The 21,996-nt window shown below is 35.7% G+C and overlaps 1 protein-coding gene and 1 pseudogene across 4 annotated transcripts; both read right to left on the bottom strand.

Annotated features, from left to right (window-relative positions):
• Nucleotides 1-244: 244 nt before the first annotated feature.
• LOC105831685 (carboxypeptidase N subunit 2) lies at nt 245-13,269 on the bottom strand. Of its 4 annotated transcripts, none has more exons than XM_012672010.3 (3): nt 13,027-13,269; nt 3,027-3,427; nt 245-2,940 (listed from the first exon to the last, which is right to left on the bottom strand). In XM_012672010.3, the coding sequence occupies exons 1-3, from the start codon at nt 13,252-13,254 to the stop codon at nt 1,299-1,301; spliced, it is 2,271 nt and encodes a 756-aa protein (XP_012527464.3). In that variant the 5' UTR covers nt 13,255-13,269; the 3' UTR covers nt 245-1,298. The 4 variants fall into 4 exon arrangements, with proteins under 4 accessions (XP_012527464.3, XP_012527463.1, XP_012527461.1 ...); XM_012672009.3 differs by having other exon boundaries at nt 13,041-13,173; XM_012672007.3 differs by lacking the exon at nt 13,027-13,269 and adding an exon at nt 12,199-13,020.
• On the bottom strand, nt 3,784-5,687 carry LOC118644597 (annotated as a pseudogene).
• Nucleotides 13,270-21,996: the final 8,727 nt, after the last annotated feature.

The raw sequence follows: 21,996 nt of genomic DNA, 5'->3' as shown, positions 1-21,996 counted from the left end.
CGTATTCTATAAAATCATTTGGTTTCATTTAACATTTCTAGTTTTGGAATTATTGATATTACTAACAAATTACAACAAATTTAATCTTGTTATAACATTTGTTTAAATAACGTCAAAGTTTTAGAATTGCCTCCCAAAGAAGATATGAATAGTTAATTCAGAATTTTTATAAGGAATATGTTTCTATTTCTTCGAAAGTACGACAATGATATATACATTACTAAAATTTCTCAGATTATTGATATTTTTTGTTTCTACAATCTTTTTTCAAATTAAGTCGATTAAATCCAGATTTTTTACCGACATCTATCATATAATATATCTGTGATTAAAATATATGTCGAAAAGTTTACATACAATTTAAATTTAATATTGAATAAAATTATATTAAAGTAAGATAATCTAATTGTGTATCTGAGAGAAACAGATCACACAATTGCAAGACACTTGCGCGACTATCGGCATAAGCACGTTTCGTAAGTTTTACTTGTTTTTTACAATAATTAACTAAACATATCTCTTTATTATTTATCTTCTATCGATCACCTATTATCTCGCAAACAGTTTCTAGGTTTACTATTACAATATGACCAGTCACTAAATGCATAAAAAATATATTTACTTTCGGTTCTTACAAAAAATTGACTTTCTGTTTAGCTAACTGATTTAGAAATGTAAAATGTTCTCAAGTTGCTCAGTTAAATACGAAACATTAATTTTATACTTGAGAATATAGTCTGTTTTAGAGATGATTACAACTTTTGTATAGATATACAGAAAATTTTAATTGCAGTTAATTATTTCGTCCTCAACGTTTTTTTAAATCTCCTTTTAACTTTCTCTGTAACGTCGATCATTGGCAGCTGATCCATTCTAATATTTGACTAATTGTAAGCATATTATTTTGTCGAGTTTGATACACGAAGACTTAATCTGATCGACGAGAGAAAGAGAAAGAGTGAGAGAAAACAAGAATTATTTTAATACTATGTACAAAAAGCACAGTATATATACAAAACCGAGTATTTTTTTTACTTAGTAACAGTTCAATGCATGGACATATTTTACGATACTTTCTAATACGTAAATTATTACAGATCTGTCTTAATTCTATGACTACAAAAATAATGCCACGGAAATATAAATTTCACGTTATTGTTTCATGGCTGTATGATATGACGATATTGTAATGGTAGTTAGTAATAGTAACTCGTTTATGTCTACAATTCCTGTTTATGTCTACGTACCTTACGATAGTAGACGTTCAATATCGGATGTTGATAGTTGACAGCCGCGTATCATAAACGCCGATTACAATTTGATTCGCGAACGTATTTAGCCCAAGTACGAGAGGGCGTAAACTGACTGGGGTAATGTTTGCGATTTGTGGTTGCCTGATTGCCGTCGATCATGTTTCGATAAGTTTCTTCGTCGTAGACACAAGAGAGAGTCTTTTTTCGTTTTACAGAGCCAGCTTGAAAATTAGCTGGTTGACTGCCAACGAGCACGTGAAGATCACCTTTTTCCTGTATAGCCCAATCCCAGGTCTCCGCGATAGAGCAGTTGCAGATAAACGGATTTCCCATAAGATTGACCGACAGTAAGCGTGGATTTGATTTGAAAATCTTCGGATCTATCGTGCGGAGATTATTATTACTAATATCTAAATGTTCTAACGCGCGTAATTGTTTCAAAGAGCTCAGATTTTCTACACCAGATATTGTGTTGCCCGAAAGATTCAACTGAGTGAGATTATTCGTTGTGGTAAATATGTTTTCGTTCAAATGCGAGATGCCACAGTTGCTGAGGTCCAGAATCTCCAAATTGGACAGCTGGGTTGAGAGTAGCGAACCTTCATCGGGTACAATCAGCGGATTGCCACTGAGTTTGAGTTCTACTATGTTAGTCAATTGGCGATCACCGAAGACTTTTGGATCAAGCGGTACTTTGAGATCACAATTGTTGAGCTCTAAGCTCTCCAAACGTGTTAAATTCGCAAACAATCCTTCCTCCAGAGTGTGAAGTTCATTTCCCGAAAGAATCAATTGCTTCAGGAAAGTCATTTGTGCGAAAGTATTATTTCCAACGTAACCGAGACCGCAATAAGACATATCTAAATATTCCAAAGCGCTTAATGGATTAAGAAGACTGACGAATGCATCGGTTAGAGGATTATGGGAGATGTCAAGTTCCTCAAGGTGTTCAAATATATCGAAGGCATCTGGCAATCTTCGAAGACTGCAGTTACTGAGAGAGAGCTTGTGAAGCTTCGGTAAGTGACGCAGAACGGCAGTTAAATCGCTGGCGAACATTGGATTACCGCTCAAATTGAGTACACGTAGCTTACTTGCGTTTCTGAAAGCTTCCTCGGATAGGCGATCCTGCAAATTGCAATTCGACAAGTCCAAAGATTGTAGACTATGCAAGTTGTGGCCAAGCGTATCTTCGACGTCCAGATGCCCCAATTCATTGTCCGCGAGGACCAACTGTAGGAGATACAAATTCTTGGCGAAGGCATCACCCGGTAAATTTATGATACCAGTCTTGCGGATATCTAGATGTTCCAAGCGCACCAACGGCGTGAGAATGCTCCTCCAATCCAACGTTTTCAATTCATTATCTGCTATCTCTAATTGTCGCAAATTTTCCAGATGAGAAAACGCCTCGGGTGATACATAAGTTAAATTGCATCCGTTCAGCTTGAGATATTCCAAATTTGTCAGATGATCGAAAGGACCTGGCTCTATCCTTTGCAGGGGATTGTGCGACAGGTCGAGCTTATTCAAATTCGTTGTGTTGTAGAAAAAGCGCGTGTTGAGGTGGCGGATACCGCATGAATTCAGATCAAGGTACAGCAGCGTACGGCAATTCAGGAAGGGTTCCTCAATCTCGTCCAAGGGATTGTGTTGGAGTTCTAATGTAATTAGACCCGGGCTATCCCTGTTGAATTAATCGACAAAACCTATATTACATGTCTGAAAATGGAATAATTACTAGCGAATATAATTAATATCGAATCATCTTACCGAAAGGCTTCGGAATCCACCCGCGTAATGGCGTTATATGAGAAGTCTGCATCCAAGAGATACGTCAGTCCGGCAAATGATTCGTATGTCAACTCGGTTAATAGGTTGTGTGCCATCTGAAGACGCCTCAATTTGATTCCGTTTGGAAATGGATTGATCTCTGCGATACTATTATCATTCATGTCTAAAATGTAGACGTTCTGACTGAGCTCCTTGTATGGGATGCTCGTGAGATTGCTGTCCGAGCAGTCCGTCACCCAATTGATGCGAAAGTAGTGACAATGGCAATCCACGGGACATTCTTGCTCCACCAGCTCTTCGTTATTCAGAGCGAATGTCGTAACAGCGAAGTACATCGTAAGTAGAGACAACGCTGTCGTCATCTTTGCTGCTGCCATAATCTGTATCAACAATAAAAAAAAAAAAAAAAAAAATATTAAATTTTGTTACACCGGTATATTGAAGTATTTTATTATAATTTTTTTGGATATGCACAGAGAGAAAGATTTCTTTAAAATTTAATAAACAGTTTTGTTCGACTATTCTAAAGCATTATATTTCTTTGGTTTTAATAAATTATATATATATTTCTTTAGATTTAATAAAATGAAAATTAAAAAAATATATGCTTTTGAATAGTCGAACAAAATTGTTTATCAAATTTAAAGAAATATTTTTCTCTGAGTGGGAAGCCATATAAAAAAAAATTCATTTCTTTGAATATTGAAAAATTAAAGTAGTACGGATAATAATATATATCGTAATTCATATATCATAATATATAATAATGAGTTATAATGAGTTATCATACATCTATAAATCTATATTTAATTTTCTCACGAAACTGTTAATTCCATTAATTTGAACACTGAAAACATTTCCTAGTTCCACGACGTAACATCTCAGTGTAAATTAATGCGAACGAGTTGGCCCGGGAGAACCACTAAATTGCAAATGATCCTATTCAACGCGATGACGAATCACGTTCGACCAACTCTTTCCGCTGATGAAGTGCATTACAAAGGAACGTGTCGACGCCTTTGGCTGGTAGAGACAACTGCACGGTCGAAGCTCTCGGGGTACAGGGCTTTCCGCCAGAACGGTACGCGCGTTGCACGCCCGGCTGCGCATCGGGATATGCGAGGAAGAGAGCCATCCCTCGCCACGTTTCTTCGCTCTCGACTGCGAGAGGCAAGCACCATCCCCATTACCATCAACGTACATTTGCCTCCTCGAAACTGCCAGACCGACCCCCGACTCCTCATCCCCACCGGCCACCGCTATATTTCTCGGCATCGCCCTCGCCTTTGGCGCCACGATTCTTTAGTTTTCGGACAATGTCTCGCCCGCGGATCCTCCCCTCACCCGGGAAAACACCGGGGATGAAATCATTTGCATTCAGACTCCGGGCGAGACACTGGTTGCTTTTTTGCAAGCGAAACGTCGCCTTCCTTTCTTTATGCGGCAGCATTTTGACCGGGGATCTTCCTTGGCGACAGGTCCTCCGGGATCCGCCAAGCGGAATTTACGCGATGACGGAGGTGTTCGTTGAATCGATGGATTCAACGCGTCAGAATATTTTTCTTCGTTCCCGACAACGAGTCCTTCTTTCTTTCTTTCTTTCTCTAGTGATCGCCATATGTACGATGGTTTTGCATTGGCCTTTCCGGTGGGGTTACTTGAGCTGTCCACGAGTCGTTGAACAATTGTATTTAACTCACAGAGTGCCATTGTTCTCTCTGAGGATGCACTTGCCAAATCAATATCGCTGTCTACACCTAAACGCGTAAAGTGGCTCGTTTCTAGAAAACGATACTGCTGCGTTTGACGAGACAAGATTTCAGGATTATATTAAATTGCTTTGTAGTTTTGAAAAAAAGTGATACTTATTTTTGCAATATTTTTAGATTGTCATCTGATAGATATATATTCTTAAATTCCTAAAAATTTTATTTTATTCTAATAAAATAACGTGTAATCTATAGATTGCGTATTTTACGTTAAAAATTCAGTTCAGGTTAAAAAACAATTTTCCTACTAAAATTGTCGAACAATCAATAAAACATGAATAATTACCCCGATAGATTTATAAAATTGTATGGCAAAAGAATTGTAAAAGATTTATAATCTGTCATTATGAGGACATAGTTGAGAAAATAGATGTAAAAACATTAATAAAACCTTTTATAAAATATTAATAAATGTTTGCGCAATTAAATTTTGAAATGATATGTTGGCATAACAATAGTGATATGGCGAATCATCTTAACAGCACATTTGCAAAATTAAATTTAGAAATAAATTGTACAATAATTGAGAAAAATATTTCACTCGTAACATGTTTAAAACATTTAGAAATATAATTGTGTGCACAAAAGACTCAAATTATTCCCCAATTATTCCTAAATTATGATGCACAAATATTGAAACGTGGAATGTGTAATATTGCATGTTTCAATATTTGTGCATTGTAATGTAGGAATGATTTAAAAGTTTCTGACCGTTATTAGTATCAATGAGATACTTAACTCTCCAACGGACGCAACTAATCTATCAGACAAAGTGCTTTTTTTAAAATCTTTATTAAATGTCTAGTGAATAAGCGATATTTGTTAAATTCATTGTAATACCTTTTGATATTAATTTTGAATTAAATATTAAAGATTAAATGCTGTAAATATTGCACATTATTATTGCTGCATTATATTGTGAAAATATTGAAGATTATAATGTGATAATTTTAAATGCTGAAATAATTGCAAAATATTTATGTTTTAATATTTGTCTAATTTTTAACAAATATTATTTAAGAATTATATTCTGACAAAATTGTTGCGTTATGGCGAATCATCTTAGCACAATCTTTAATGCCATTATTGTACAATGTTTGCAAAATCTTCCTATCGGGGTAGAAAGTCTTTAACGATTTAAATTTTAACCAAATAAAAATAACTCAAGTGGAACTAATTAGAGAGATCATATAATTGATATTCTCAAATTAAAATGTACATTATTCGTAAAAAAATATATGGATTCCTCTCGGAAAGAGAGTACAATTTTATGTAATTCTGTTTTTATTGGTTCAAGAGAAGTGCAATGGCTCTTGTATCTTCTTATCATCGTTTCGGAAGAGCAGAGTTTATTAAATTTCGTGCTCCAAAGTCTCTCTTTCTGCCAGTTGTACTAACCATTGCATAAGAACACTTCGTAATATCGTTACACGAATTGGCGGATGTTCCATAAAGGCGATACCTGCACGAATGTATAATTCGAGCACTTTGCCAGCAAATGTCAAATTGTGTTACGTGAACATATAATATATATATATTCTTCGTACTCCGTTGCACATATAATATATATATATATATTCTTCGACGAAAGTGGAAACATACGAGCCCTAATTGCGATGTTTACCAGTGATTTCCGTATTATTATAAATAGTGCCAAGCTGTTTAAGTTAGAAACTAAATGTTACCAAGCGAAATTGTGGAATGTAATATGTAATTTTTTCACATTAATTTGTCACGCAGATCAAAATAAAGAGCATGATGTAACAAAAATGTGTTTTCTAAAACACTTGTACAGTGAAACTGAATTTATTTTATTATATTAATATATGTTATTATATTGATATATGATTATAATTAACGTTACATACAAATATGTGCTGTGTAATTAAAACGTGGAATATGGTTATTCTAATTTTTATTTTTTATCTTTTACTTTTGTATCTTTCAATCTAGAAAAATGGCTCCGATTAAATGCAACAGACTTTAATCCAATTATTGACAAATTCTATAAAAGTTTAACAATTTAATTGGAACCATGTTGAATTTACAGTATTTACTTTCTCAACATCGCTGGAAAATTTCAAATTAACTGATTATATTGTTCTAATTTTTTATTGAATACTATGTATTTTTATTTTATATCAAAATATATTGTGCATATACTGTCGCTGTTACAATATTAAAAATTTTTTTTAATTCATACGAAACTATTTAATATAAAATATTTACCAATTCCTATTAAAGTACTGTATAGAAAATATATTCATTTAAGGTAACATATATTAATACTAAATCCAAGAATTCCAATTATCATAAAACTCTCATTGAATGTCTGAATGTCGTGGAAGAAAATTATATCCTGCGAGAAATAACGTGCATCTTTCCGAAGAAAGATTTCAATTATGAGGGAAACGAATACATGATCGTGTAGATTTTATAGTATAATCGCGCAATATAGCGTTAATAGCAAATGAACATCTGTTTTCCACGCACGTAGGAGTCTTGCAATTTCATGATATCGATGTGATATGGATCAAGGCGCATTTCACCACGGAAGACCGACACTTTGCCTATATTTCTCTAATCTATAACAGCCGTGAAAAATGACTGTGCTATACGGCTGCCATAAGGTTGCACGAAGTATTCCACCATATATCTCATTCTTCGTGCATCAAACGTGACGTCTCACGTATATCTGCGTCCAGAATAACTGTTGAGATGCTTTTTGTTTCATAGGCAATCTCTTTAGATCTATATATATATATATATATATATATATATATATATATTTATCAATTGGATGTTTGTAATTCTTCGACAACTGTAATTGTTAATAGTCTATGTACTTCAACTTGTACAGAAACGTATCTTGTGTATTCGTTAAACAGGACGTTTACTCAAATTAATAGATTTTCCGAATTTGCAGGAATTTTACTTAAAATTTCAAGTGATATTACAGAAATTTTAAATACAGTTTTGAAGAGAGTTTTGAGAAATAAGGTCCCAAAAGCAGTATAGTAGACTACATTTTTCTTTTCTTTTCCTTCAACATGAGCCATGAAAAAAAAATTTACAAGCTAATGTAAATGAGGATTCTTAGAAGCCTTTCACTTCGATGTAAAACTTTTTTTGTCGATTATATAAATATCTTGTGCTGTTCCGCAAGATGCAACATGTAGCGCGACTATATATAAAGATTAGATTAGTTATAGTCATTTCTAGTAGATTTTATAAAGAAAAAAGTCATAATAAATGACTATGAGTTCCTATTTCTTTAATTATCTAAGCAGATTATTTTATTATTATTAATACAGTGCAATGTTTAATTCTTTGTTAAAAGGGAGGTTTATGCCAGTATTGGCGATTTTCCTCTATCTTTTAATGTTTATTGATCATATAATCACAGAGAAAAACTACTTTGGTTTTGAACATTAAATTTAAGATGGTACTAAAAAGAAATAATATTATAGCATATAACAATCCGTCTGCAATAATACGGATCTAACTTATTGGAAGTACAGAGTTCGAAAGTAGACACGCAAGTTAAACACGTAACGCCAATTTAAAGCGATGTCGTCTATTGTCACTATTTTTTAAAATAACTCATCAGTTACGAGAGAATATACGTAGAGGCTTATGCCATATTTATTGCTAATTGATTTTGCATTACCAAGAAAAAAAAAGATCAAAGAAATAATTTTGTCAGAAGAGATAGAATTTAAATTTAAAAATAAAATTTCAAAAATTTCTCTACGCGCGAAGTACTAATAAAATTTCATGAAAATCCATTATTTTCACGGGTAAAAGATAAATTCTCTGAAAATTCCAGATTTTTTTGCTTTTTTCCGGTAGTAAACATCCTGTTAAAATGGATCACTAAAATAATCATTATTCACATCTATCGAACACAAATCTATTTGGACAACGTGGAAATAATTTCGAAGCGTTTGATACCGATGATGTCATGCACGCGACGCACAGCTCTCTCATTCATTGTACTTCATTGCACTCCACAGGAGTGGCTATTTCATTAAAGAGCATCGAGGTCTCCCCGGATCTCATCGTTCCCGGGCCGAACAGTTAGTATGGGTAATCTGTAATCTGTCCCTACCGTCGCGCGAATATACCGAGTCAATATATGAATGCACAAAGCAGCAAGTTATTTGCGGAAGAGATTTTGCCAGATTGCACTAAAAACTTTTTAAATTTCAATGTTTAACTGTAAGGGTTTTGAAGACTTTTATACTTTTTAGAAATAGAAGCGATTTGAAAAATTGGCATTTCTTTCAGACATCTGTTAGATTTCTTTATTGTAATTATCACACTGAGGAAAAAAAGTTGTTAATTTGATTACATTTTTCAACTTGATTAAATTTCTTCAATTCAACTATTTATATATTTCCATCAAATATATAAATAGTTAAATTAAAATTCAAGTATTTTATGTATTTAAGTTAAATGCATAAATACTTGAACTAAAGAAATTTAATCAAGTTGAAAAATTTAGTCAAATTAATAATTTTTTTCAGTGCATTTGTGTTTTTTTTAAAGATTACTAGATATTTTTGTGTTAATTTTTTATCGTGTATATGTAAAAATTTTCTTGTTCTCCAATAATTTTCTCTCTGTCTCTCTCTCCCTCTCTCTCTCACACACACACACACACACACTCATTCACTCACTCACTCACTCAGTCACTCTATTCATTAATTTTTCTCTCTCTAACAATATTTTGCAATCAAACTTGGCCAATTTTTATGTGACCTTCCACTATCTTGTAAAAAATGTACTAAGAGAACAAGTGCTGCATACAAAAATATTCCTTTTCTTTTTTTTCCACTCACTACCGTTAAAGTTCTTATTAAAAAGCGGAAATAAATAACTTGCTGACTTATTTTCTTATAGCACGACGTATAATCACATACAAAAGTGAAATGTTTTCGGAGATCTTTTAATTAGTTTTTTTTTACGTACCAAGGAAAAGGCCAAGGAGATAGACGATACTGTGACGGGGAAGAGACGATTGTTGCAACGGCTCGCGCGCGCTCGTCGGTGGACAGAGATAGATTGAGCGGTTGGATTGAGAGCCGCGGTTAAATTAAATCATATGAGTGAACTCAGGGTTAAAACCTACAGAGGCGCGCTCTCGTTCTCGTATGCGTTCTTCTACGCGGCACACGTTCAGTTTTCGGGCCCTGTTCTTGTTCATTTTTTATTCATTTTCCCTCGTTTTAAATATCATTTCTCTCTTTTCTTTCTTCTTTCCAAATTCAAAATTCAATCACGCGTTCTATTTTATTTGAATATTGGTTTGGCGTTATGACGTAAGGAATAATATTTATATAAGTATCTTACTTCTTTTAATTTCTACATTGTGTTTTAATGCATTTGAAGGCACTATTTTATTATATTTTTAGCATAATTATTTATCAGTGTTAGATTTTTGAAGAGAGCTCTTGTAATTTAAATATCTAATCGAAAGGATTAAAATGCAACGAGTGCGGTTGAAACTAAAAGCTAATCTGCAAAATGCTTTCTTGCTTTTTACCTATAATCGTTTTGTTTCTGCGCATTACATTTTATCAACAATTATGTTTCTTATTATATGTTTCTTGTCTCGGTCGGAGTTCGTCAATTTTTATCTCACTAATTTCGATAAAATATTGTGCGAAGAGACAAAAAAGCAATAGATAAAAAGAAACAAGAAACAGGAAGCAAAGATCACTTTGCAGATTCCTTAGGCTAAAAACAAAGTCAGACGAGTTTTTTTTCTTAATCTTTCTTGTTTCACTGTCAGTGAGTTTATACATATATTCATACTGCAGAGACAATATCTTTACGTTGATTCGTGACAATGACGATGCGACAATTGAAGCTTATTACACAATAAAGAACTAGCTCCAAGATATAGTTTTCAATACGTACGTTTAGCCGGTTCAGAAAAATTATTTAAAACTTTATTCCGGGATATATACATACAACAGTCAAATTGAAATTTATCACTTAAGGTAGTTCTATACGTAGGACCGGATTTTACGGGTGCCTAAGAGAGGGGGGGGGGCATTTAAATTACATGTATATTTTTTTATGAGCCTGCCAGAAATGTAGCAACTTCGTCTGACACGAACTGTCAGGAAGATTGGTGTAAACATATCTTGCATTATTATAACAGTCGAATTATAGTGTTGTAAAAGTAAAAATTTCTAGATTTAACAATTTAGATTAATTTTTTGAACCAAAATAATCGGCATCTTTATTATTTTTTAAATATCTATTTCTTTAAATCTTTTAAAGATTATATTAAAGTTTCTTTATGAAAAATCTCAAGTACATAAGTTAAGGAATACGAACCTAAAGATTCGCGAGAACTTGCGTTTCATATGCATCAATGTTTAATAACCTATTAATTATATTTAATTTCTTTCCCAAAAATTGTCGATAAGCGCTATTTCTAATTTAAAAAAATGAAAACTAGTTATATCAAAAATTGGAAGTTTAGGATTTTTGTTTCGGCGATAGAACTACCTTTAATTTTATTTTTTATCAAAAAAATAGTCGTCAACTGGCTTTTAATTCTGTAAAAAAAAAATAAATATTAGTTCAGAAAATATTAAATAAAAAATTGGAATTTATTTCAGAACTTTTGTTTGACGACTGAACAACTTTAAACGCTACAGACTTGATTTAGATAACGTAATGGTATATAACGTCTTAAAAAGCATTTATTTGTATTAAAAATACGCCCGATCGACAAGATGCTCAAAAATTTATTAATCAAAAAATAACTTCCCAGCGAGAAACGATAATGAATTCAACATCAATTCGACGTCGAATCGACATCGAAATGATGATTTTGATGTTGAATCGATGTCGATTCGATGTACTATTTCTCACTGGGTTCCACATCCTTGCTGTACACATACCTAGAGCTATAATACTTTAAAATGCGCAAGACTTGTGACATATATATACGTTTTATGTCTTCTATGCGTACATATACATAAACGTCTATCATACACGTGTCGGTCTCGTTCGCAATTTTGATCAATTTGCGAGGAAGACATCTCGGAGCAGAGCTCGTCTGGGAGGGGGAAAAGCGGGGAGGCATTGATTTCAAGATTCCGCATTGAAAAGGGCCTTGCATTTGCACATATATTGCTGAAACACCTCGTGTGAGAAAGGAGCTTTCCCTTGAAGAAAGGGAAAGAGCGAGAACTAAGCAAAATCCAGCCGTGTCGTCGAACGACGGTGGCCGGCCCTGCCTTTGAATTGAACGCGACCTCGCTCTTCCTAACCTCCCAATTCCTCGTGACCGGGACGGTCGGCACGGCCTGACCCGTACGTCCCGGGGTGGCGCGGGGAAAGAGGGCGGCTCGTCTTACCGTGGGGACGCGGATGCGGCGTTTCCGGGCGAAGGGGAGGGGGAGGAGGCCTTCTACACTCCGTCGTGCGTGATTATCGCGCGGTCTGCATGCGTGCGAAGGTGCCCGAGATAACGCACCCTCGTTAGCTGATGACGATGTACGACGCGGGAATAGGAAACTCGCGGAGAGAGGCGAATAGAGAGAGAGAGAAAGAGAGAGAGAGACACGGGAGAGCCGGCGGTGCGCTTGCGCGAATCGACGCAGCGTGTCAACTTTTTCTTTTCCTTCTAAACGCATTCGAAACACACACGCGGGAAGAGAAGCGGAGAGAGAAAGAGAGAGGACCACAAATTGCGCCGCGATGCGCGCGATTTGGCGACTGAAGGAGAATCACGGCGACGCGGACGTTATAAACGACGCGCTGCACGCACCTCTCTCTCTCCCTGGAGCGCGCGAGAGATACACGTTTTGTTTACGTTTAGCCGGGAACGATGTTTTTTTTTTTTTTAGCAGAAGCAGCAGTTAACGCTGACGGCGCGCCGCGATAATCGGCGGCGAGGTTGCGCTTTTTACGGGCCGCGCAACTTTTTTAATTTACGTGTGAAACCGATTTTAAAGAGCCTACGATTTTGCAAACGCCGCACGTTCTAGTAGTAAAGAGTATAATTACGCCGAATTTCGTCATTACTGCGCTTTTGCGCGTTATACCGTTCTCCCGGTTCTCGATTCACAAACACCACTCGAATCTCTCTCTCTCTCTCTCTCTCTCTAATTACGACGATGAGGGAGTCGCGTGGCGATTCGAAATTAATTACTCGTTTTACAATTCACTCGCTGCACACGCACATTGGTATACGTACGTCCCTCGTCCCTGGCGGGTTGACACGTCAAAGTGTGTTTTCGAACTCGCGCTTTTTTTCCGTGTAATATCACCTTGTTCGCTTTTTCGCACCAGGCCGAGAGGGAGAGTAGCGGTTTCCCCGTGTGCGCGGGTGGTTGATCGCGTTCGTAGAAAAGAAAGAATATACACGGGGTAACACGGCGAAACAGGTGATTGATTAATACCGGCCACATATACGTGGAGATCCGCGAAACGAGGGCGCGGCGGGGGGGAAGGAAGGGGGGGGGTGGAGAAGTGCGCGCGCATGCGTCGCGCGCCACGTTGCTCTCTCGCCGAATCACGGCGTGGCGGGAGAGGCCAGATTTGAAAACTGAAGCGCACCTACCAATAAGGGAGAATTAAAACACTCGAGATAAACGACGGAGAAAATTGACGTGCCGTCACATGCAGGCGTACGGCGGTACGCACGTACGACCTGCACGTGTGTTTACGCGCTCGATTTATCGCGGATCGTGCCTGACCGGTCGTCGATGAATTCGTCATCGCCGATGACTTTATCTTGTCCGCGCTCTTCCAAGAAGGCTACACAATCGCCGCGGTTAATTTCCGATAATCTTATGATAATGAACGTAACAAATTACAAGGTGCTCGTTAAATATTCTAAAAGGATTTCAAGGTATGTTCCGTTTCTATCGTCGAACAGAAGTTTTGAAATGAACTCTAATATTTTATGTAATACTGTTCGGATTGGTATTTGTTTTGTTTTTTTTTTTTTTAATTGAAAGTCGGTTAGCGACTGTTTTTGTGAGAAAAATAAAATTAAACGTGAGCCTGCGTTTTAAAAAATCCTGAAACATTTCCGGCGATTTTTATATAACTAGTATTTACTTTGTAATTAAATATTGATTGTCGATCATTTTTCTGAGAAAAATTAAATTAAATATAGATTATTGGCAAGTATTGACGCATGAGATTTTCGCAAATCTTTAGGTTTGTATTTCTTCGTTTTCTTGTACTGAAGCATATCTGAGATTTCTTATAGAAGCTTTTTAATATATTCCTTTTTTAAACAGTTTAAAAAGTAAATATTCAAAGAATTAAAATGTCAATTCACTTTGATTCGAAAAATTCATTTAAATTGTTATATCTGGAAATTTTTACTCGTGCAACACTATAATTCGACTGTATAAAAATGTTTTCCTGACGGTTGAGGTCAGCCAGGGTTGCTACGTATCTAATAGGTTTATATTGTGTAGAAAAATAACAAAAAAGATGTAAAATTTTAATAAGCTCCTCTTAGACACCTACGAAATCCTTTCTTATGTAATATAATTACTTTAAGGGATGATTCCACACTAATTCAAGACGAAAATTAAAGATAGTTTGGGCAAAACAATTAAGAGTCGTAATATGTGTATACAATTTTTCTTTACGTAATATATTATTGTATTTTACTCAATCTTGTACAATTTTCAGATGTTTTGGCTCAACTTTTCGCCACCCCTTGTTTCCTTGTGACTTGTTTCCCCATAATGTCATATTGATATATAGTTTCTTTTTATATCTTTTTTTTACGTGTCTTATTATGATAAGCGATAAAAAATATTCGTAGTAATATCGACACAATAGGATATCGACACAGTTTCAAGACTGGATGGAATTGTCTTTCGTGTGCATTCATGGGGCTTCACAGTATTCTCACAATAGTATAGTACACAATTCGTAAGAATCAATAATTGAATAACGATGCAACAACTTAAGTTAAAGTTATTATGTAAAACCAGGATATGAATAATAAAATTATAAAGTAATAAAATAATAAAAATGATTAAAAACGTAATTAGTGAAAAGTGCAAACTTTAAAATTGTAATTGTATATTTGCCAATAAACTCGCCTTACGAATTTTAATAAAATGTAAAACTACAGTAAAATCAACAATATTAAATGAAAATCGATATATTGACAAATTAATTAATAAGAGAAGACTTTATTTGATCAAAGCGGATATTAATGTTTAAAATGATTTTTTACGCAAATCTTAGTTTTTATTAGTAAACTATTACAATAAGCTAAAATATACACTCAGAAAGAAAGTTCTTGAAAAATGTAATAAACAACAATGCTCTAAAGTGTAGTCAAGATTTAAAATAGTTCCCATCTCTCTAAATCAAAATCAATATATTATTCACTGAAAGACAGACAATAGTAATTTTAATGCTATATTTATAACTGTACCAATTATATCCATTATATTTCAATGACAATAAACTAATTGTAGACAGTAAGACTTTTCAATCGGATTCACTGAAAGACAGTGAATAATCACTAATGATACCTAATAGCTATAAGTATATCATTATAAATCGAGATTTTACTTATTTAAATTTAGGGAGATTGATAATGTCTTTAATTTTTAGATATATTTTTTTTCTATAAAGCAAAATAAATTATTACAGATGAAAGCATTATCATGTTTTACTAGCAGAAAAACACAAATTAATATGTTCTTAAAGCTCAACAATAATTTACTGGACTTAATAGCTTCAAATGCTGATTTTAATTTAATTATTTTTCCGACACACAAAGTTAATATTTTTAAAGGGAAAAATCAAATTTAGCAGTTTATAAACTACATAATCACTTTTACTTGTCAAAATCGAATTTTATCTATCGTCTTGAATTTATAGTCGTAGAAATCGACATTAGAAAGAGAGGGTATTTTTAAGAAATTGAAAACAAGAAAATATCTAATACTTGAACTCAAAATCGCGGAGTTGTAGCTTTGTATCGAATGAAAGCCCTCTTTAGACGTCACATTAGCGTGAATCACCATGGTTATGGTTTGATTGTTTAACGAGTTAGAATCACCTCGGCATCCCGCATGCGTCCGTATATGAAGAACTTTTTCCTTCACCAGTGAGACGAATCCATCGCAAAAGTACCTATTAGTCCTTAGATAGGTGAGAGTTTTCGATTGATGAGTTTGTTTTTACAATAGAATCCTATCGCCGTTTCTATACAACGCAAAACAAACAGCAGCGGTTTCCAATTACAGGTTGAAGAGCTTCGCGCAGCTGCTTATTACTTACTCTTGATCATGCATTACGTATTGTATTGTGTACGCTTGTACTTACTTTCTTCTCTGTTTTTGTAATTATTTTTGAAATCTGTAACACTGTTGATATGGATATTCACATATTTGATTTTATTAATCATTTATAAATTTATAATACATCCGCAATAATTTACAAAGCACTATGCATAAATTTGCAAAGCTCATTGGCTGCATTTAGCAGAAAAATAGTTTTACAATTGTTGCAAGATAATTCATATTCAATATAAAATGGTTCTTGCTTTCAATTCCTACTCGATTTATATACTGCAGCATAAGTAAAGCAATCGTATTAAAGAATTTTACAATAGTTGCAAAACTGCTTTTCGTGCCGAAACATTGTGCCAACCAGCCATTGATTATTTACTTTTTATTCTTTCTAAGCATTCGAAAAATCTATTCCGAATATATATTCACGGAAATATGTTTCCTCTTTTGATGTTAATTTTGATGAATTTTTATTATGTTGGATAATATAAACAAAAATAGAAGTGTGTAATGTGTGTAATGTTTAATAAATCCTTAATCACAATACATGTGGAAACAGAGTAAACTGTTGTGGAATATTTTAGATACGGATTTCTCGGAAGAGGAATATACGTCCACATGTTACGAAGCATCAATTGTATTCTCATTAAAGCAACTTTTCAGTTAATCACGTTCAAATTGTGACTCTGACGTGTTCGCGCGTGACGTTCGTCATTCATTCGTCAAATAATAGACTGAGCGTTGCGGAGAGAATAGATGAACGAGATGAGCAAATATTAATCGAGTTGTATTAAACACCAAGTTAGAATGCCGTGCATTCTTCTATATCGGCAAATAAGTTGTCGTTTCAGACAGCTGGTCGTCACGACAAACTGCTGAGTTACAAAAACGAAAGCATTATATGACAAACATTAAAATCCCATTGTCAGACTTTATAAACCTGATGCAACCATCTGGTTATCTTCGGTTATTAGAAATAAATAATATGATATGCGATATTTTCAGTAGACTGGTGAACTTTACGCGAGTTTGCTATAAATCATTTCGTAAGTATGTTATCAAATCAACATTTTCATTTTTTTCTATTCATATTTTCCATCTTATTCACTTTTTCCATTCACTGTTTTTCGTTCAGCAATCAATTTTTTCTACGAAAATAATTTCTGTTCTAGGATATGTACGGCTTACCGATAAAAAAATTAAGTCTCATTCAATTCGATTTATTTTTCATAGTTGACCTCGTCTACACATTCGATTTAAAAAGATAAAGAAGACAGAAATTGAAAGAGTGAGAGAAATTTCAACGAAAATATTTCGGAAAATAAAAAGAAATGTATGTCCAGCTTGCGTCACGTAAAACTATTACATAAATAAGCGAACCGTCGGTCGCGTTAGCGATCATTATTTTATATTTTCCAACAGCCTCGTTTCGCCACGATCGCTAATAGACGCGACGCGAAGCCAATGATCGCTTTTTACAAGTGCAATTGCAGTTCCCGTCGGCGAGAGCTCTCGTAACGCGCATTTGCATCCCTGTAGGGTCGTCGTCGTCATCGTCGTTGCCGCCGCCTGTGCTACGTATGTATTTCCAGATTTGAAGAGAGGACAATGGGAAATCGATACGGGTCGGATATATGGTACGTGTCACTCTCCCGTGCACACGTACACGTTCCCGTTCACTGTTGTTTGTTCATGCAGTCGGTGCGTGATTGAACGACGTATACGCGCGTTCCGTTCAGTTTCAAAGAATTGCCATTCGCCGTTCGGCGATCGGCGGAGGTCAGGCGCGCACGCGCGCGCGCGCGCAAATATATTGCGAAACCCGGAAAATAGCGATCTCATGATCACTTGACTGAGCGGCGAACCGACGACCTGCCAATCCCCGTACTCGTATCAGTGGCGCATCGATTAACTTCGCGATTGACGTTAGCCTCTGCCGATAGCTCGTCGTTGAATTATCGTCTCGGGATTAATTCCCTCTTCCATCCTGCCCTCCCTCTCATCATTCTCTTTTCTCTCTCTCTCTCTCTTTCTCTCTCTCTTTTGCTGATCCGCGGAACGTGCCACGGATTTATCCCTCTTTTCCTTTTTCCTTTTTTTTTTTTCGAATGCCATATAACGAGGGAATCAAGGCCGGCAGAGCGGCGGGGGGTCCAAATTTAATGGGACGTAACGTCGAGCATTCCGACGCGGGAGCGCCAACCGGTTGAAAACGTATACATACGCCTCTTCGGTGATTAATAGGACTTAATTTTTCATTCGCTAAGTCGGTAAATCGTGCGCAAATACACCGGAACAAAAATTATCAGCGCAAATAAAATCGTCACGTTCCATCATCGCGGACAGAAAATAAAGAGCAATCTTGACCATCTTTTCCCATTTTTTTCCGCCCGCAAGCCTCGACACTATGATTTAAATATCTGTCCACCGAGCTGAAAAATTGTTGGCTGATGGAACATAACGTATATCTAACGGGAATAAATGGCTTAAAAGTATCAGCTAAACGTTCGTAGTTAGCTCGAATTTTTCTTGTTGTCAAAAGCTGTCTATTAAAAACACATTTGCTACAATTTTATTAGCTAAAAGCATATGGTTTAACACGAATAGTTCAGAAAGTAGCTATTCCTCATATATTTTACGTGTGTAATAAAATCGCATTTGAATTGCAATTGTTTATAATAATAAGGCACTGCAATGTATATTTGTTTCTAGCAACGAATATTTCTGTAGCTGCAACATTTTAATAATCAATAAATTAAACTTTGGAAGCAATGACATTAGCTATCCCTATTTTAACACGTCTTTAACCCTTATGTCTATATTTCAATTTTATTGGCTAATCCTTTTTTTGTGAAAAAATAACATGTCACAAATCATTGTTCGGACAATAATTTAAGCAATAATAAATTCTTTGTTTAGGTTTATAAAATGTTTAAGTGTATATCGCTCAAAAAAATGTTTTGTTGAAATCAGATTTCTCCATATCAATAAAATTTAACGCTAGTTTGTATGTGCTAGAACAGCTGGAATATTAACTGTCAGATATAAAATTTGTAAATTCTGTTTCTGTTAGTAAATTGACTGCAAAATGCACAGTATTTGCTAATTATTTATCTACCTCGGTTAATTTTTACACCCAGACAATTTTTGCTGGAATTGAAATATCATTTTTTTAGTGGTTAAGATTATTAACATCAATAATATTAAATTAATTATCAATTTAATGTAATATTACATTTTTACTTTCATAAAACTATTTCAAGACTGTGAATAGTAATCGATGCGTAAAAAAAACTAATACATATATATATATTTTTTTTATAACAAAAAATTATTATTAAATGCAAGATTATGCCTGACAATCGAGAATGTTAATATATAAATATTATTGAACAATTGTCTACAATATTTCAATGATGAGAGTTGTTTGATGTATTCTTGTGGAATGACGGGGAAAAGATTCAATAAGCGCACCTTGCGCTTTTTGGAGAAAGAAATTTAAGAGACGTACGCGTCGTTGCGAACATAATATTACTTTATGCCGAGTAATATTGTACAGAGACGCATTTTTCACGCGTGCGTGTCGTTTTGGTAAGTATTTCATCATGTTTACTCATGGCTGCGCCATACGTAAACGCCATACGTAAACGCCATACGTAAACGTGTCAGAAGGCATCAGGAGATTCTCGCGGGCGATTTTTATTTATACGTATCTGCTTTAATATCAATTTATGTGCCGCTACCGCCTGGCAATTACGAGATCCATACGTCGTGTCAAACGAATGCTTCGTGCGCCGATTTTTTATCAAATATTTACGCGTGCGATAAATGAATAAATGCAATTTGCGTTCTATTACGTCGCTGGATGTTTGCTCGGAATAAATATCTGCAATGTGTGGCCGGAATATTACGCGATTGCGCTATTTTTTAATACTCTCCGCACATACGCGGAATCCATACGCTTACCGTGTTAATACTGTCACTGTCAACAAAAATAAAGTCATTAATACTTCTATGTGGGAAACAGACATCATTGTACTTCATTCGGGACTTTTTCGTATTTGAAGATATAAAGCGACGTTTCTACGCAAGAAATATTTTTATTTTCTCATCGACCGATGCCAGAATCATTAGTTATAAAGATGGATAATAGATGGCGATGAGACGCTATTTGGCTCGCTCGAAGAATCCATAAGAGGATTCACATAAAACAGGGCGCGCAAGAATACATTGGAAATATAAATTCCGCATTAAACGTTAATAAACGATTTATTCGAAATATACGAGAAATACTCAATGATAATATGATAAAAATAACATTTTACGGATTTTTGTCGCTATTATTATTTAAACGTTTCTCTTTTCTCATTTACGCTTTTAATTACAATGCTATTGGTTTGACATCCCGCGTCAAAATTACGTGTGTTTATCAAGAGAGGCGGGCGTTTTGCGTATATTTTCGAAACTACTTCTCCCGCGAATTTATTGTCTATACGCTTGTCCTATCTCTCTTTCGAGCCTTTTACTCGCGTGGAATTATGCGAGAATGACTTTGGCAGAGCTCCAGAATGCGCGGGGACAACATGTACGGAGCAACGAACTTTAGTCGGCGTGACTTCGGGCGGGGATTCTTCTCTTTTTTTTTTCCGTTTTGTTTCGACGAGAACTTTTCAGCCGGAAATCTGACGCAGACGTTTTCTTTAGCGGCGATAGTACGAAAGTTTCGTTCCCGTACACCCGTCGTTCATCCCGCGACGCGATAATTGCGGTTACGAGGAAACGAGACGAATGTATCGAACGGCTCTCTTAAAAATCCTCGGCTTTATCGTGTACATCGGGACTCGAATTTCGCAATTGAAAAATACGATTTTTGTTTTAAATTTATTCGGCGATGAAGAAGTAAATTCGGTTTTTTCTTTTCATTATAGGAAAAAAATGTTGAAACATTCCGGTAATAATGTTATGTCGCGACGCAAGCGATACAGGAGTGAAAGCATAAAATCGCGGATGGAAAATAGAGATAAGAGAGAACTATTATTGTTTAATAAAAGCATCCAAAACATCAACATATTTAGCGTATCAACGCGATATGATGCGGTTTGTAATCCGATTTCATCTCCCAAATTTTTCGCCTCGTTATATTTTTATGAGGTCTCACCGTGGACGCCTATCGGTGTTATCATACCATAATTAATGCGATCATTATCGCATCGCGCGCTGGCGAGACTAAAAGCTGCTGCGCGTACCGCGAGAGCGGCTTAGCGTCACAGGCGTGCGGTGATTAAAAATTACAGCTTCACGCAGGCGGCGAAAAGGAAGGCGGCGAAAAAAAAGAAGGGAAGAGGGCCGAGACAGATGCCTAAACCGAAATCTATGCCCGCCGTAATTTTTAATTATTATTATTCCGCGACGATCGCGCGTGAACTACGCGACCGCGCGGCCGCTTCGCGTTCGCTCTACGTACGCTTAATTAATTAAACACAGCGTAATTACGGGACGCGCGAACCGGCCGGGACACAGCCAACCCGTTTTTAATTAATATACGGCGAGGCGTACGATTACAAGCTTCTCGCTAACGCCCCTTACGACGACGATGACGACGACGACGATGATGATGCCGCCGCCACCGTCGCATTTACCTGTGCGGAATATTATGCCGCTGGTATAAGCGGCAAACATTTCCGGGTCGAATGCTACTCGTCGTAAGACGAGGGCGGGAGGGAGAGAGAGAGAGAGAGAGAGAGAGAGAGAGAGAGAGAGAGAGAGAGAGAGAGAGAGAGAGAGAGAGAGAGAGAGAGAGAGAGAGAGAGAGAGAGGTAATTACAATTCCTATTACAGCTAAAGCCGATACCGGTAAAACGCACGACCTTATTT

Source organism: Monomorium pharaonis, chromosome 2 (genome assembly GCF_013373865.1).
Source record: "Monomorium pharaonis isolate MP-MQ-018 chromosome 2, ASM1337386v2, whole genome shotgun sequence".
NCBI lineage: Eukaryota > Metazoa > Arthropoda > Insecta > Hymenoptera > Formicidae > Monomorium > Monomorium pharaonis.
The sequence above is the reverse complement of the archived record's forward strand: the minus strand, read 5'-3'. Positions and strand labels throughout refer to the sequence as shown.